Source organism: Malaclemys terrapin, chromosome 4 (assembly GCF_027887155.1).
Source record: "Malaclemys terrapin pileata isolate rMalTer1 chromosome 4, rMalTer1.hap1, whole genome shotgun sequence".
In the NCBI taxonomy this organism is placed as follows: domain Eukaryota; kingdom Metazoa; phylum Chordata; order Testudines; family Emydidae; genus Malaclemys; species Malaclemys terrapin.
In genome coordinates, this window is record NC_071508.1 from 131,118,565 (window position 1) to 131,137,569 (window position 19,005).

The 19,005-nt window shown below is 43.3% G+C and overlaps 1 protein-coding gene across 2 annotated transcripts in view; it reads left to right on the forward strand.

Moving 5' to 3' along the window:
* The first annotated feature begins 4,254 nt into the window (after positions 1-4,254).
* Positions 4,255-19,005, forward strand: part of PPP2R5C (protein phosphatase 2 regulatory subunit B'gamma) — a 176,799-nt gene continuing 162,048 nt past the window's right edge. For both annotated transcript variants that reach the window (XM_054027226.1, XM_054027227.1), the window contains exons 1-2: positions 4,255-4,407; positions 6,316-6,381. In XM_054027226.1, the coding sequence (XP_053883201.1) occupies positions 4,381-4,407; positions 6,316-6,381 (93 nt within the window). In that variant the 5' untranslated portion in view covers positions 4,255-4,380. The remainder of the gene's footprint in view (positions 4,408-6,315; positions 6,382-19,005) is intronic.

The window sequence follows — 19,005 nt, forward strand, 5'->3', positions numbered from 1 at the left end:
ATACTTCTGTATTTGGCACTGGTATGACTGCTACTGGAATATCATGTTCAGTTCTGGTATACACACTCATAGGTGCCGACTCCGTGTGTACTCCGGGGCTGGAGCACCCATGGGGTGCTCAGCACCCACTGGCAGCTCCCTGCCCCCCCCTTCATTCCACCTCCTCCCCTGAGCGCACTGCGTGCCTGCTTTTTCCCCCTAGCTCCCAGTGCTTGTGCCGCAAAACAGCTGTTTTGCACAACTGGGAGGGAGGGAGGGGGAAGAGGGGGAACACGGCGTGCTCGAGGAAGAGGTGGGGCTGGGTCGGGGATTTGGGGAAGGGGTTCAATAGGGGCAAGGAGGGGGTGGAGTTGGGGTGGGGAATTTGGGGAAGGGGTTGGAATGGGGGTGGGGCAGGGGCAGGGATGGGGAAAGAGTGGAGTCAGGGCAGGGCAGGGCCGGGGGGGGGGGCGCAAGCACCCATCGGCACTGGGGAAAGTTGGTGCCCACACACTTCAAGAAGGATGTTGATAAATTGGAGAGGGTTCAGAGAAGAGCCATAAGAATGACTAAAGGATTGGAAAACATGCCTTATAGTAAAAGACATAAGGAGCTCATTCTATTTAGCTTACCTAATAGAAGGTTAAGGAGTGACTTGATCACAGGCAATAAGTACCTATATGTGAAGTAGAAATTGGATAAATAAAGGATCTTCAGTGTAGTAGACAAAAATATAACAAGAACCAATGCCTAGATGTTGAAGCTAGACAAATTCAGACTAGAAATAAGAAAAATGATTAACAATGAAGGAAAATTAATCATTGGAACAACTTAACAAGGATATGGTGGATTCTCCATCAGTGAAAATTTTAAAATCCAGACTAGATGTTTTTCTAAAAGATATGCTGTAGTTCAAGTGCAACTATTGAACTTTAAGGAGGAATTAATACAGGGAAGTTCTATGTTATGCAAGAGGTCAGGCTAGATGATCACAATGGTTCCTTCTGGCCTTAAAATCTATGAATCTATCTAGTCATTCATAACAGTCCAGTTACACTATATATTATGTGTTGTAAATATGTGCAGTTCTGAAATTAGGCTGTTGATTTCCTCTAGGAGAATTTGATTTGTATATAGCTCTGAATAAATTAGTGTTTAACCTTTACAGCACAGCAGACCATGTCAGCAGGACAGAGCCTTACTCAAGAGAATGGATATAAATAGGATTCAGTGGGAGTTGGTGCCCAGATACTAGTTTAAAGGATACACCCAAGCAATTATTGAACTGTAATTTGTAAAGAGGTAGAAAATCCATGCTGTTTGAGAAGGTTTCCCAAAAGTGTGAAATCTTTTTGGCAAAGTAGGATGATAATTCTTTGCAGTGTGTGGTGCTGGATTTTATTGTGGGCTGTAGGCACTCAGGATTGATACAGTGGTTTAGCACCCTTAATCACTTCTTAGGGGCAGGATTTGGTAGCTTCCTCTGAGGCATAGGCTTGGAGAAATTCTTTGTTCAATGTATCTGTTTCAGCCTTTATTTTCTAGCATTGGTGCTTGAGTTTTTGACTCTCTCTTCATCTGGCACAGGGTGATAGAAATCCAAGGAGATGTGTGTGGATGATGGGAGGGAATGGTCTGTTTGGGGGCCACTGTGTTGATAGCTGAAGCTAGCATACAATGATAATTATTCACTAGATCCTCTACTCTTTGTCCTGTGGGTGGAGTGCTGCTATCTTTTTGCATGCACTCTTGCATCAGTTTAACATCACACCTTTATTTAAACCAGTTAAACTTCTGGGGGTAGACAAACTCTAAGAAAAGAGATTTTTTTTTAAGTAAAGGAATGCCCAATAAAGATGAACAGAACTAGATGAATAAACTTGCTTCCTTCAGTGGCATACTGGACATTTTGGTCCAATATCAACCCATTCTTAAACAATTTCATTGGTTTATAACAGCTAGATATTTTGATGCTTTAAATGTTTTGCAAGTTTAAACTGTTCAATCCATATATTCTAAAAAAAATATTGGCTGTGGTGTTTAGGAAGCATTCAGAAGGCATATTGGAGAGAAGGCACAACTGTTAACTGCAGCAACTCCTAATTCAGTAATCTGTTCTGGCTTCCAGATACATCTAGTTTATACTGGGCATGCTCAGACATTAACACAGCTATACTAGTATAGTCATATTCATATTAACATTACATTACCTTTTTTGCATAGTCACTCCCATCTGATAACACAATACCTGTGATTTAATAGTACAATTGGAAATATTTTAATTTTAATGTTATGGTGAATATATAAATCACTTGTTTGATCTCACAGTTTTGAAGCCACTAGAACAAATAGAATTGTATCTTTTATCAACCACCTCAGCCCACTGATTATTGCATATACTATACCAGATCTGGAAAAATCCAGTCACTTAACTTTTACTGGTGACTGAGATGCTTTCCATAACAAGTGGGATAGGAGGGAAGATGAGACTTTTCACAAAATAAAAGTTTCTAGCCTGGTGGTCACAAAGACAACCTTCCAAATTTTAGCAGATGCAGTGCCATCTTTCTGAAATTGCACTCTACAAAATGTGAAATAACTCACTATTAGGAATCCCAGCAACTAGAACTGAGGTCTGAGCTTCTCACCAGTGTTGCCTGTGGTACTCACTGTTTGGGAGTGGGAAAAGGCCTTTTTACCTTCTATACTGGTCACTGGCTTCTAAGCATCTAGCACATTTTACCAACCCTTTATAACAATGCTATAATTACAGATAAATAAGCACTTTCATTCTTAGTTTTCAGACATTTAATGTTCTGACAACATTACTCTGTGGGTTAAATTTTCTTCTGCTTTTTCCCAGCTGAAAGGTCCTTTTGACCCAAAATTACATTTGACAAAATTTTAGTTGGATGTTTTTAACATCTATCTTTCCCATCCATCCACACAGCTGAAACTCTTGTTCAGGCTTTCTTCTTGCATCTTGACTACTGCAACAGCTGGCCTTGACAAATGTTTCCTTACTCTGCTCACATCCATTCAGTATTGCGCTGCAAAAATCCTTTTCTTAGCCCTGCTCCTCTCTTTGCCTCCCTCTTCTTTTTGCTACTTGTTAGATTCTCAAACACCTTGGTACTTTCTCCCATGCTGCCCCACATGAGTGGGAGGAGGTTTCCATAAATGTTTGCAAAGCTAACACAGTATCCTCCTTCAAAACTGTCCTTCAAACTCTTTTTCTGTAAGGCCTGCCAAAAAAAATTGACAACAACTAGACTCGTGTGCTGAGACCACTGCATATCAGGCTGACCAGTATGGTTTATTGTTTTCTTGTACTCCCTGTGACTGTTGTCTCTTGTTTTATGCCTAAATTGTAAGCTCCTTGGGGGCAGGAATCATCGTTTTGTTCTGTAGTTTTACAGCAAATCACACAATTAAGTCTGGTCCTTCAGCAGGACTCCTAGGCACTACAGTAATACAAATAATAATTTTAAGATAAGCATGAAAGAGAAAAGATGTTCATTTGTTCAGGGTTGTTCTGATGCTTTTTTATATTTGGCATGGGTGGATTAAAAAGTAGCTCCTGTTTTCAAATTATAATCTTTGCAGGGAGGTGGGCCTAGTGGAATAATGCATGTTTCACTAAACTTGAAAACTTCCCTGAAAGGAAAAGGATAATACATTTAAAATAGCAGGATGTCCATGCAGAGTGCACCTTCTCCTTATCAGTTAATTGTGTTCACATGCTGGGGTACCTAAGCCCAAGAGATGCTGGACATCTTCAGCCTCTATTATGATCAATAGGGAAACGGGTCTTAGACCGACTTCTGCAGAAGTCAAGATACAAGCCAAAAAACTGAGCCCATGCCACCACCCAGGGAGGCGGCTCTGCCGGAGGGGGGGGGGCTAGGTAAGGTTGGCTCAGTCAGAGTGGGCGGCTCTCCCCCCAGCCTGGCTGAGCCGGGGAAACGACTCTGCTTCGGTCCGGGGGGGGGTGCTTCTGCCTGGGCCAGTCTGAACCGCGGGGGGTGGGTGGGGGAGCGGCTCTAGCGGCGGGGCGTGAGCCCCAGGGAGGAGGCCGGCGGGGCAGCACTGCCAGGAGGCCGCTCTCCAGCCGCTACCAAGCCCCCCCCCAGCCGCCGCTGTGCGCTGGGATGGAGACAGCCCCGCCCCCTAGCTCACAGAGGGGAGGAGGGGAAACGTTGAGCCCACGTGACGGGGGACAGCCAATGGCGAAGCGGCGTCCCGGCTCGGCCGGGCGGAGGCCGGGCTGCCGCCGCTGGGAGCCGGAGAAGGGGAAGAGCCTGAGTGGGGCGGGGGAGTCGCAGCGAGGACTCCGAGCGGGGACCCCAGGAGGCTGCGCCGCGCCGCGCCGCTCCGGCCCGGCCGCCCAACCGACCGGCCATGCCGAATAAAAACAAGAAGGAGAAGGTGAGTCAGGCCGGCCGGGGCCGGGGGCGCTGGCGGCCCGGGGAGCTGCTCGCGGGGCGGGCCGGGGGAGCAGGCCCCTGCGGGAGAGGGGCCCGGAGGCAGAGCCGCTGAGGGGTGGCGAGCTGGGCAGGTCCTGGCGGTGGAGGGAAGAGAGGGACAAGGGCGGGGGCGGGTCGGGTCGGTCCGGGCGGAGGCTGCCGAGGGACTCCGGGGTGCTCCCCGTGGGAGGGGGCGGGGATGGGGAGCCGGTGAGGCGGCGTGGGAGGGGGCGCTCCCTGTGGGTGGGCGGTGGGCCTAGCCCCGGCGATGCTGCGTCTCCTCACCCAATTTCTGGGGCCCGATTCGCCCCCATCCGACCTCGGGGGGAGACCGGGGTTCAGCAGCACCAGGGAGATCCAGGGGTTCGCGGAGGAGGGGATTTCTTGGGGGCGTGAAGGGGCAATTGCTCGGGTACGGGGTGGCTGTTTTATCGGGTGTATGTAGGAGGAGTGGGTTGTTGGAGGCGATCTCTTCATTTGAGGCAAGGTGGGTATCTCTACTTTGTGTGGGAGGGAGTATTTTTAAAGGGGGGCAGGTCTCTGGGGGAGGCTATTTTTAAGTTTGGCATCTACGGCACTTTCCTGGGTAGCTTTATTACTGAATACTGTGCTGTTTGAAGTTATGTTCATAGAACTATCCAAAAACACTTTGCAAGCATTACTTGAGATTTGCAATCCCTACCCCACCCAGTGTGGTAACATTGGTCCCATTTTACAAACAGGACAACTGAGGCAGAGAACTAGTGATTGCTCTAGGCCACAGAGTGGCCTGAAGAGAGTTTTACCTCAAAAAAGGAAGACATGCCAGGGATTCCATAAAGTCCACTGGGGATTTCACTATTGTTGTTGTTTTTTTTTTATATGGAAGGTGCCCAGATACTAAGATCAGGGCCATGTACAGGTAGAAAACCCTTAGAGGGAGTTAGTGTTAAAGCCAGGAGTTGCATCTGAAGAAGTGAGTTTTTTTACACACGAAAGCTTATGCCCAAATAAATCTGTTAGTCTTTAAGGTGCCACCGGACTCCTTGTTGTTTTTGTGGATACAGACTAACACGGCAACCCCTGATATTCAAAGCCAGGAGTGGAACCCAGAGCTCCTGACTCCCATTCTGTGCCTGTTCCACTAGATAGCTTCCTCTATTCCTTTGATTTCAGGCAGTCTTTTAGCATTTCCACATCAGTTTAAAATCAGTTGCTCATGGATTTGTCTGTGTCTTATGAATGTATTGATTTTTGTGCATTAAAATAAAGATGCCCCACTGCTCCAAAAAAGTTGTAGACTATGTTAATGTTTGTATTTCTTTTGTTTCCTTTATCCTGTAGTGAGAGAAATAGGGGCTGGATGTAGTCTAAGTGCAGCATTTGAAGTGAGGAGAAACTCTTGGGTTACAGACCTGCTTTAACACTGGGGTTTTAGCCGCTGTTGTAGCTACACAGATGCAAACACCTATATAGACATAGTTGAGCAATATAAACCGTGACTTGCACTGGAACAGCTTATCCTGGCTTCAAAACTACACTAGGGGCTAAAAACCGAGGGTAAACGAAGGCTGATTCTCTGTTGCCTTGTGCATACCATTTGCACTCGTTGCCTCTGTTTTATTAGGTATAAATGGATATAAGATTCATTGATGTAAATAAGTAATGTTTCTAAAGCATTTTGAAGGTGAAAAGTGTTAAGTATTTGTGGAATTTCTGATACTAAAATTGTAATAGTATAATAGTTAAATTTATGGGCCTTATTAACCTTCTGTAGTGCATATTTTTATGTAGTTCTCTGGACAATCAGTTACTTGACTGAAAGCATATTTGATTCTGTTTGAAATTAAGCTTGAAGCTGGGAAAATTTATAAATCTCTTTAATTTTCAGGAACCTGCAAAATTGGGCAAAAGTGGAAAAAGTGGTAAAGATGGACAAGATAACCAAGAACATGAGGTAATTATTGCTACAGCATGCAGTCGTCTTTGTGAGAATAATTGGGAAGACTTTTCAAGAGTATTTATAACCTTTCCCACATTGGTATAACTTAGATGGCAGAGGTTTGGTTTTTTGGAAACCATTAGGACTCTTTTGACAGGAAAGATGTTTTACAAAGCTGCATACAACTTTTGGAAAGTGCCTTCAAGGGAATTACTCAAAATAAAATCAACTATGGCTGGTCCTTGATGACTTACTTTCTACTCCCCACAGCTCCTTTTTTTCCCTCCACTGGCTACCTCTGTCTGTCAACTACTGTAGGCATGCACCTTTTACTCCTGAGGGAATTCTGCGTGCAAAGTTCAAGTCCCCCACAGATTTCCTTGTTTCCCTGCAGAAAAATGACTTTCTGATGTAGAAGCATGGGGAAGCACCCCTCCCCAACAGCATGGGCATGTTGTTTTGGGTCCCTGGAGTGGCTTCTACCCTGTGCTGGGTTCAGCTACTAGTCCTGACTGGGCTGGGGCAAGGGAGGACTGGACTTGCTCTTCCCTTTCAAGGAGGGGCCAGGTGAGACCTACCCCCTGAAATCTACCTGGCTACAGAAAGCTTTGCACAAATTCACACCTTGCTTCCTGCTCCCATGTCTGCTGAACCCCCAGCCCCCTGCATCCAGAACCCCCTTGAATGCACCCCTCTGCACCAGGCCCACCCCCTGCACTAGAACCCCCACCCTGAAGAGACCCACCCCCTCTGCACTTGGATGCACCCTGATGAGCCCCCTGCACCCAGACCCCCACCACACTGAGTCTTAGCCAGTTGCACCCAGACCTCCATTCCCCCAGCATTCAGGCCCCCCCACATCCAGACCTCCCATGCCAAGCCCCATTCCCTTGCACACCGAGACCCTCCCTGCTGAGCCCCAACCACCTTAACTTGAACCCTCCTGCAGAGTCCCGTGCCTCTGCGCTTGGAACCTCCCAGTGAGCCCTTGTGTATCCACATCACCACTACACCTGAACCCCCCACTGAGCTGCCCACACCCAGATTGCCCCATCCAGAACCCTCTCACCCCACACCTGGATTCCCCCCTCCCCCCCCAAAGAGCCCGTCCCCACTTGGACCCTGCTGGGCTGAGCCTGCCTGTCCATACCTGGTGCGGAAGGGCAAGGCTCCAGGGTATTTCTGGGGCAGGTCTGGCGCTTGTGCCGTGTCAGGGTCCGGTGCAGCCTCATCACTGAATCCATGTCAGTGTGGGGGAGGAGTGCAGTGGCAGCTGCAGGGTGATCGAGCTCAGTGCAGCAGGTGGCCTGTGCTCTCCACTGCCATGGTGAAGCCTCCACGTTTATTTATTGACAAATAAAATTTGCAGAATTTTAAAATATTGTGTGTAGATTTATTTATTTATTTATTTGCACAGAATTCCCTAAGGAGTAATCTTTCCTTCTTCCAACCCTTTTGTTAGGTAAAGTGCCTGTCTTTTTCTTTTAAGGTGCCCCAGTTTTTAAACTTCTACATCGTCTTCTCTCTGTTGCCAATAGCTCTCTTCCTTTATGAACTGAATGTAGTCCATCTCTTTCAAGTGGCAGTGGCATCTTCCAAGCAGTCAAGACTTATGTAACAGTCTTGTTCGTGGGCTGCCACTTTTTTCTCTTATGACTTCTCCAGTGGGAGGGATTGCTAATACTTTGGGGGATAGGATTAGAATTCAAAATGACATTGACAAATTGAAAAATTGTTCTGAAATCAACAAGATGAAATTCATTAAGTGTAAAGTAGAAGAAGAAAATCAAATGCACAACTTCAAATGGGGAATAACTGAGTAGGTGGTGGTAACACTGAAAAGGATCTGGGAGTATAGTAGATCACAAATTGAATATCAGTTGTACAATCTGATACTGTTGCTAAAAAGGATAATATCATTCTGAGTATATTAACAGGAGTGTTGTATAATACAAGGGAGGTAATTGTCTTGATCTGCTCAACACTGGAGAAGTGTTGCTTTGAGTTCTGCGTCCAGTTTTGGGTGCTACACTTCAAGAAAGATGTGGACAAATTGGAGAGAGTCCAGAGAAGAGCAACAAAAATGATAAAAGGTTTAGAAAACTTGACCTATGAGGAAAGGACTGAGAAGGTACCTGATAAGTCTTCTAAACTGTAAAGGGCTGTTATAAAGAGGACAGTGATCAATTGCTCTCCAGGTGCACTGAAATTAAAACAAGAAACAATGGGCTTAATTTGCGACAAGGGAGGTTTAGGTTAGATACTAGGAAAAATTGTCTAACTGTAAGGATAGTTAAGAACTGGAATAGGCTTCCAGCGGAGGTTTGGGAATTCCCATCACTGGAGGTTTTTTAAAACGGGTTGGGCAAACATCTGTCAGGTATATGTGGTGCTTCCTCAGCGTAGAGGGATGTACTAGATGATCTCTGGAGGACCCTTTCTGCCTTACATTTCTATAATTTTTAAAGCTATACACTGAACTGTTCCACTTCTGACTGACAATTCTGCTGTTATTGCTTTTGTTCCTCTCTCTTGCTGCTTCACTTTTACCTTTGTCAACTAGCTAGATGTGATGGCTTCAAGTGGGTCAATTAAATTGCTACTTATTCTCCTTCCCACATTTCCTGGAGACCTAACATGACATAGAATCTTTCCATTTGGAAATTTCAAACTCTGTGTTTGAGTATGTTTTGAAATTCCCTAAAATGTGTCAGTACCAGTCTGAAAAACTGCTTCCCTGAAAAGATCATTCACTTCTATAGTCTTGTTTGTAAATGTGTTAGTTCAAATATTTGTTTCTCTGCTACATAAAAGAATATTTTTGCCCTCCTTCCATTCCCACCCAAGAATTATGACACACAGGAATAGTATGTATTTTTATCTTGGAAAGTGATGATTATTTTTCTGGTGAGCTTCATTGAGTTTTTATTGTTTGTCATGAGCAGAAATGTACTATAAGATGCATATTATCAGGGTCAGTTTATTTATAGCTAACCACTGAGTAATCTAGCCATAATGTGCTCATTGATGAATTCATGTTGAGTTGTGATTTGAAGTTTGGCAAAGTGAAATAATACTTTAGCTACTATAGAGGGAAGACTTCATTGATAGATGATCAAATCTGTAGCAGATTATGCAAGTCAATGAATACTCTGAATCTCCCTTGTAAATTGGTTTGGCCCCTGTATCTTTAACTTAATACAATATATTGGATGGAAATGTAATTTTCTTTCATGATTTCTTACTGTATTTGCTAATTTATTTGATCTGGGTTACTTTTTACATTATTAAAAAAAAAAAAATTACCTGGCAGGTGACGTTCTCAGGGGAAGAGCATGCTACAGCTCTTGTGTGTTACTCTTGGTGGCACCTTTTGTGAAGTATTATGTGAAGGAGCAGCACAGGCACAATCCTATGCTACTGAAAATTCTTTGTGGTGAAAGAGGGAGAATAGGATGGGAAAGGGACAGTGACAAGGATGTGGCCTGAATATATGATGTGCTTAGCATCTTCAGTTTACAAGGTAAAGCCACAAGAAAAATCTTGAAAACCTGAACGCTTACTTGACTGTTTTAGCAGCTTTATTGACAGAATATTTGTACATCTTGTAATATAAGAGGATAGTGTGTTGAAGACTTAACATTTTAAGGCAAATAACTAACCAAGATGTATACTAATCTGCTATATGCATGCATAGAAAGGAATTTGTCAATGTATTGAAGACTTGGTTGTTTCATGAGGTTATATTAATTTGTAGTAAGAGGTATACAACTTGCGTGCTGAATTTCTCCAAAAAGTAGACATTCTGGAGGAGATTTTCATGTAGGTAATCTTAGAATTGAACATAAAAGGAGTGTTTCTGTGAAGTACAACCCTTATTTCAGTATCTACCTCTGGCTAATAGCTGTTTGAGATAAATAGATATTTAAATCCTTCTCTAGACCACTAACAGATTTAGAAATGCACAGACATATGTTGTTTTTTCAAGTGAATTTAATGCATGTGAAAAATGCCAGATTGCTACTTGTGTTGTCCCTGTTCTTTGAATAGAGGACAGTCTCTAGTCCCTGCAATGTCCCACAAATATTTTATTTTTAGGCATTTCTGTAGTGCTTATCTGAACACATGATGATTTGGACTTTTATAGCATTTTTTTTTCATCTGTGGATCTCAAAGTGATTTATGAAAATGAGTAAGCATTATCCCCATCTTACAGTTTTGAAAACTGAGGCGTGGAGGGCAAGAGAAGCAACTTTCCTAAGGTGTGCAGAAAGTGCTATCTGAAATGAAGATTACAACAACCCAGGTCTCTAGTGTATTAACTTTATGCCTAATTCACAACAACCATGCCTCTCAAATGTACTTCAACCCTGACATAGGGCCATTTTAGAAATACCAGGAATAGTCCAGTCTCTGGTTTTGTTGGTCACATATGGATTGTGATCTTGATTTCTTGTGATCTTGATTTCTAAGGGCTTACCTACACTTGAAATGCTGCAGCTTTTTGGTGTAGACACTGCCTACGCCTATGGGAGGGGTAATCCACCTCCCTGAGAGGCTGTAGCTATGTCAACAAATGAATTATTCTGTTAATCTAGTGCTGTCTATGCAGGGAGTTATATTAGCTTAACTATGTCACTCAGGGATGTGGATTTTTCACACCCCTGAGGGATGTAGCTGAGTTGACCTAACTTTTTAGTGTAGATCAGGCCTAAGCTTTGAAGGATTGGGGTGTTCAATCTGACATCTTTTCTCCCATGTGTTTTCCCCACCCCCCCCAAACAAAATAAATAAATAAAAGGAAACACTTCAAACAGCCTGAATAAAAATCACTTTCCTCACTTTTAGGGTAGATCCAACAGCTCATTTATACACAAGCTTTGAGTTAAGAATACATTATAATAGATTTGGGATGGGGATGAGTAATTCTGAATCTGTATGTAACAACTGGATTTCAAAAATGAGGATTGGGCATCGGGACATCAAAATCTTACAATTGATTCAGACTAACCCGTGTCATCAATAACAGTTGGGAGACTGGGGTATTTTATAGTTGAAATGTCACCGACATTTAAAACTTTTATTTAAAGAACTGGTATTGCAAAATATAAGGGAAAATATGATTGTTTTCACCTGAATGTTTTATGTTGCATACAAAAAACATATTAGAAGAAAATTGTTATGGTTGCAAAGTAAAGCACTCAGAAGTCAGGAAATACCTGAATTAAAGAGGTCTTGCTACCTTAATTTGGCTCTCTAGTGCATATGCATTATTATAATCTTTAATTACATGTTCACATGATATTTTCCCCCCAGGACCCTGCCTCATTCAGTATATAGTATGAATGGTGCTCACTAAATGGGTAACTATTGAATCACAATTCAATTAATCACAGAGACTTGGTGGGATAATTCACATGACTGGAATATTGGTATAAAAGGGTACAGCTTGTTCAGGCAGGGAAAAAAACGGAGGAGTTATTGCCTTGTATAGTAAAGACCCAAGTGGGAGACAGATGTGTTGACAGTCTCTGGGTAATGATAAAATGGGTAAGAAACAAGGGTAATGTTATGGTAGGGGTCTACTGCAGCTCACCTAACCAGGAAAAAGAGGTGTGTGACATTCTGTACCTCAAAGTAGTACCCTGGAACCCCAGTATTCACCACTGTGATGATATATGTTTTGTACAAAGTATGCCCTGTGAAGTATCATTTTAAGTCTTGATCTGTTGAACATTAATATCCTGTTTGATTGTATATGCTATCATTGTGAAGTTATGAAGCATTGCTATATGCGTTACTGCAATATGTTGTGAGGTTGGGGGGACACTCACAGTCAGCATTTCAGTTGCAACAAAGGACCAGCCGCACATGTGCTGTTGGCCCGTTAAAGAGAATCCACTCTCCCAATGGCCATCTCAGAGACAGCATGTTTTCAATGGAGACTGCTTGCCCAATGGGGACTGCCTGATTTCTCCCCCCACCACCACAGCAAAGATCTTTCCAGCAAGCTGGAAGAAAATATAAAAGAGGTGAAGTGACATTGTCACTTGGCCTCTTTCTCCTCATCTCAGCACCTGGAGGAACATCTGGAAGACAAAAACTTTGAACTGGGGATAGGTGGTCCCAGACGGAAAGATAGGCCCAGCCTGTGTATTAAGGATGCTTGTACTGTTTGTCTGGGTCAGAAAAGCTGTATGATTCAACTCTTGCTTAGACTAAAATTTTACAGTTTAGAAAGCATGTTTGCTTTTTATTTTATTAAGGTAACTACCTCTGACCTTTATGCATATTGCTTATCACTTAAAACCTATTTTTCTGTAGTTAATAAATCTGTTCTATATTTTACCTAAAACAGTGTTTTGATTGAAGTGCTTGGGAAATCTCAGCTCAGTTTACAAAGGCTAGTGTGTGTCCATTCCACACTGAGGGAGTGGCAAACTACTTAATGAACTTGCACTGCCCAAGAGGGCTTTGAGCAGTGTAAGATGGTATAGGGCTGAAGCTGGGGGGAATTGGATGGAGCCTTTCTATTGATGGTTCTTGAGTGACTGGGAGATCATTCATGTAACTCAGTTGGATGTGTCCCGGCCTGTGGATGTCTGTGTAAGTGTATTACCTGTCAGAGGTTTGTAGCTTGACATCAGCATCACAGTGTGGGAGACAGTGGGCAGGGTTGGCCTTTAGGGGTGGACCACCCAGGAATCAGCACAGGGACACCAGGGTCAAGAGGGTGCTGTGTGGCAGCAGCTGGTGTAGAGTCATAAACTGCTCTTGGCTGGCATGAGTCTGTGTGTGTGCCCAGATTTCTCCCTGCTTCCTCCCGGTGGAGGAACATGGGGGAGGGGGAGAAGACAAGCAATGATGCACAGCTACTGCTCACCCCCCTCCTCACAATGTTTCTTTGCCCTCTCCCCTCCTCCTCCCCCCCCTCCCCCAGACTGTGAGGTGGAGGGAGCAATATCAAACACTCCGTGCATTCAGATCACTTTCCCACCTGGGCTGTGCTGTGAGGCAAACATCAGGAGCTGCTGCTTTCCTGCCTCCCCTTATGCAGCCCAGGTGTGGAAAGTGACCTGGATGCAGGGAGCCTGATGTTGCTCCTTGCCCTCCCCCCCCCCCCCCCATATCCCTCTAGAGGTGCGGAGAGGAGCAGTGTTCTGCGGGGGAGAGAGAACAGCAGTGCAAGCTGCTCTGTGCATCTAGGTCAATTTCCGCATCTGGCGCAGGGGTTGGGGCAAAGGGGGCACAGAGCAGGTGTTAGGGGCGTGAGAGGGAGGTGCAGGGATTAGGGTTGCAGGGCTTGGGGGTGAAGGGTGGTGAGTAGCCCATGGAGGCCTGGGGCAATGGGGGGAGGCATGCCCATGGGGGCCAGAGTCACCAAAATACAAGTTTGCCCAGGATGCCATTTTCCCTAAGGCCAGTCCTGGGGAGTTCAGCAGTCCTACAGTCCAGGTTGAACCCTGGGGACCCTGTCACTGTGAGTGAAGTTTTTTTAAACAACTAACAAAATCATCCAAAGAACAGGACTTGGTGGTGATGGGGGGACTTCAGCTACCCAAACTCCTGTTTGGAAAATAATAGACCAGGGTACAGGTTATCCAACAAGTTTTTGGAATGCATTGGAGACAATTTTTTATTACAGAAGATAGTGAATAGAGGAGAGGATGTTCTAGATTTGATTCTGGTAAATAGGAAGGAACTGGTTGAGAATTTGAAGGTGGAAGGCAGCGTGGGTGAAAGTGATCATGAAGCAGTAGTTCATTATTCTAAGGAGTGGTAGGAGGGAAAACAGCAGAATAAAGACAATGGACTTCAAGGAGGCAGACCAGCAAACTCAGAGAATTGATAGACTTGCTTCCACAGGACTTTACCTAAGGGAAAAAAGAGTTCAGGGGAGTTGGTAGTTTTTTAAAGAGACATGGTTAAGGGCACAAGAGCAAACTATGCAAAGGTGTAGGAAAGATAGGCAGTATGGTAAGAGACCATACTGGCTTAACCTGGAGATTTTCAATGACCTGAAGCTCAGAGTCCTATTAAAAAGTGGAAAGTACGTCAAATTACAAAGGATGAAAATATGTATAAAATAAAAAATACAAGTATGTAGGGGACAAAATTGTGCACCCTGGCCTTTCTAATATGATTAAACTGGATAGGGACATAAAAGGTACCAAGAAAACCTTTTACAGATGCATTATAAGCAAGAGGCAGACCAATGACAAGAGTAGGCTCATTATTCAATGAAAAGGAAAAGGCAACAAGAGAAAACATCAATGGCTGAAGTGTTAAATGCCTTTTTTTTGTTTGTTTCAGTTTTCACCAAAATGGTTAGCAGAGATTGGATGATTAACAGTGAACGTCAGTGTAAATGGGGTAGGATATAAGGCGAAAATAGGGAAAGAACAAGTTAAGAGTTACTTAGGCTATGTCTACTCTGTGTAACTTACAGCAGCACAGCTCCATTATATTATGCTGCTGTAAGGTCTCCTGTGTAGCTGCTCTTTGCAAGCAGGTCAGAGCTCTCTTGCTGGCAAAATAAAACCACCCCCAACAAGCAGTGGTAGCTTTGCCGGTGGGAGAACATCTCCCGCTGACAAAGCGCTGTCCACACCAGCACTTTTCATCAGTAAAACTTGTCAGTCGGGGGTGTTTTTTCACCGCGCTGACTGACAAAAGTTTTACCAAAAATGTGCCATGTAGACAAAGCCTTAGACAAGCAAGTTAAATGTCTTCAAGTTGGCAGGGATACATCCTAGAATACTTAAGGAACTGGCTCAGCCGTTAGTGTTTATCTTTGAGGACTTGTGCAGGACAGGAAGGAATGCGGGGACTGGAACCGGCTAAATATAGTACCTGTCTATAAAAAGGGGTATGAGGACAACCCAGGGAGTTATAGACCAGTCAGCTTAACTTTGGTACCCAGAAAGATAATGGAGCAAATAATCAGACAATCAACTTGTAAGCACCTAGAAGACAGTAAGTTAAGTAACAGTCAACATAGATTTGTCAAGAACAAATCATGTCAAACCAACCTAATATCCTTGGTTGACAGGGTAACAAGCCTTGTGCACGGGGGGAAGGGGAAGTAGTAGATGTGGTATATCTCAATTTTAGTAAGGCTTGTGGTATTGTCTCACATGACTTCTCATAAGCAAAGTAGAGCAATATAGAATAGATGAACCTGCACAACTGATTTTAAAACCATACTCAGCGTAGTTATCAGAGGTTCACAGTCAATCTGGAAGGGCATATCTAGTGAGGTCCAACAGAGCTCTGTCTGGGTCTATTCTATGCACCACACTTCAGGAAAGATGTGGACAAATTGGCAGAAGTCCAGAGGAGAGCAGCAAAAATGACTTAAGGTGTAGAAATCATGACCTATGAGGAAAGATTTGGGAAAAAACAACAAAAAAAACAACCCACCCCAAAACCAACAACCTGGGTTTGTTTAGTCTGTTGAAGAGAAAACTGGGGTGGGGTGGGGACATAAGTGTTTAAATATGTTAAAGGTTGTTATAAAGGGGAGGGCGATACATTTTCTCCTTAAACACTGAGGACAGGACCTTGGAGGTTTTTAAGGCCCGGCTTGACAAAGGCCTGGCTGGGATGATTTAGTTGGGAATTGGTCCTGCTTTGAGCAGGGGGTTGGACTAGATGACCTCTTGAGGTCCCTTCCAACCCTGATATTCTATGATTCTAAGTAATGGGCTTGCATTGCAGCAAGGGAGAGTTAGGTTAGACAGTAGGAAAAACTTCCTAACTGTAAGGGTAGTTAAGCACTGGAACAAATTACCTAGGGAGTTTGTGGAATCTCCATCATTAGAGGTTTTTAAGAACAGGTTGGACAAACACCTGTCAAGGATGGTCTAGATAATACTTAGTCCTACCTCAGTGTTGGGGACTGGATTGGATGACTTACTGAGGTCCCATCCAGTCCTACATTTCTACAGTTTCTGTGATTTCTTATCATTTAATATATTGCCCTATGCATAATTTCCTGCAAACCATCTAAACCCTTCAGTGAATACAGAATTATATATTTCTTCATGGGCTTTTCTATGGTGTTGCATTATAGTATTTGAGTGCTTTACAAACATTAATGAATTTACTTTCACAATACCCCTGTGATGTATGGGGGTGGCATTATCCTTGTTTTACAGATGGGGAACTGAGGCACAGATTAAAGCCAGAATTGTCAGAAATTTCCTCTAATTCTGGGTGCCCAATTTGAAAAGCCTAGAATCTGATTTTTCAAAGTGCTTTGCGTTTTATAGCACTTTATATGTTCAACTATAATTTCCATTGACATAAGGTGCAACTGGTAAATCTGACACCAGGGTATCTCAGGTTCGGTATCTAGAATATGAGAACACTGTAGCTACCTATACCGGTTTGGTTTGTAGTTTGTCTAGCCTTGCCTAGCAGTTCTATAGCAGATGCAAGGATAGAGTCCAATTCTCTAGGATTGCCATTCAGCTACCTTGACCATAAGCCCATCCTTTTTCTTCTTGTCTTTCCCTGCTTGGTTTATCACACACCTTCCAACTTCAACAAATGAGGCAGGGATCCTATACACAAGTTTCTTTCACTACACATCCCCAGAGTACCATCCAGCCTATGTGCTTAATGAGTCAGAAGTCCTGTGGAAAAAGTAACATGATCATGTAACTACTATATCATAATGTGAATACACAGGCCAAATTCTGGCATTTGTTAACTTTTGGACACTTGACTTTGTCACCTTAACCTTCTTTTAATGTTGTTTATGTAATTTCCTAAGTGGTTTTTTTTTTTTATACTTGGAAATTGGTTTTTCAGTTTTTGTCATGTGGAAGTATATTGTTTTCTCACATGGGTTATCAGTAAGGTTGAGATCATTAAATCCACAACACAATCCTCTACCTCTTGAGCTAATAGTCACTGGTAGCAGTAGAAGGCTCATTTCATCTATGGACCTGCCACTTGAGGGGGATGGAGACATGTACTTTGCCAGCAGATTTCACAAAGCTAATTGCTATTCAGCAAAGAGATGTTGAGACTTGGGGCTAATGGGTTCAATTGTTCAGTTATAGGCTTTGTGGGGAGGATGCTGTTGTGGGTATAGTTTTTTCCCCACTTCTTGTTCCTCTCCACTTTTCGTTCAGTTTTAGGTTGCATCCTCTTTCTCTTCCACGCTGTCTGGTTGCCGGCAGGTGAGCATTGAGATACAGTAGAGACAGTTTGCCTGCTCTCAGTTCTGTGCCCAGCACCACAGTGGCTGCTGGAGCAACAGTTGAAGGGAAGATCCTGCTCAGCCCCGGTAGCTGGATGTTGGAAAATTTTATTATTTATTTTGTATTGCCATAGTGGTTAGATCCAGTCTTGGGCCTAGGACCCCATTGGGCTAGGTGATATACAGACATTGAACAAAGACTGTCTGCCCCAGAGAGTATATGGTTTAAATATAAGACAAGGACAGCAGATACGCAAATGACTACAAGGAAACAATGAGAGAACATTGGTCAGCATGATCATATTCTCCTCTTTTTCCAGGAAGATTAAGAGGACTGGTAGGATGACAGAGAGACCCCACAAGTGCAACCTGCTTGAGAGGGAAAGTGATCTCATCTAGGCTACTTAAAACTCTGGTGTACCTTTGTTTGCTTTGGTTTAATACTAATTTACTTCAAATGCCTGAGAAACATTAGGAGAGGTTTGTGTGTGGGTGGAGAAGTCCGAATATTTAACTCTGACACTTCAAACACAGGGTGAGAGTTTACATGAGGCTCAATCCATATCTGACCTTTGATAACAGAGCCAGAGGAAACCTGACTTTAATATTCCTAGTAGTTTTAATGTTAAAGTGTGTGTGTGTGTGTGTGTGTGTGTGAGAGAGAGCCCTTATGGCTTCTTCATATATCTTAAACAAAAAAAAACAAACCCATTTTTTTTTTTTTTCATTTGCAGGTCACCATTAACTGTTGCAGTAGCATCAAAGTATACTTTTGGATAGTTATTCTACAGTTTAATGCATTCACCGTAATCATGTCAGAACAATTTAATCTGTTAATCATAATTATGAGAAATATATGTGTAGTTGCCTAATAGACTATTAAATTTTTTGCATTGAGTTTTCCCCCTGAAAAATTCAAAAATAATGAAATGCAGTGGGCAGACATCTAAATATAGCAATTACTGCCAATATTAGGGTAAAGAAATTAAAATGTAGAAGCCTATTGCTGTATGCTTTGCTTGCAGTGTTATCTTTGGCTGATCACTTTGTTTTAAAAAAATATTGTGAGCTTTTTCTAGCTTTAAACAGCAGGCATAGTATGTTAATTGGGATTTTTTCTCACCTTTAAACATAAAATAATAACATAAGAATAGCCATTCTGGGTCAAGCCAATGGTCCAGCTAGCTGAGTATCCTGTCTTCCAACAATGGACGGTGCCAGATGCTTCCGAGGGACTGAACCAAGCAGGGCAATTTATCACGTGATTGTCCCCTTTCGTCCAGTCCCAGCTTCTAGCGGTCAGCTGTTTATGGATGCCTGAGGATTGCGTTGCATCCATGACCATCTTGGCTAGTAGTATTGATGGATCTATCCCCCATGAACTTCTCTAATTCTTTTTTGAACCCAGTTATACTTTTGGCCTTCAC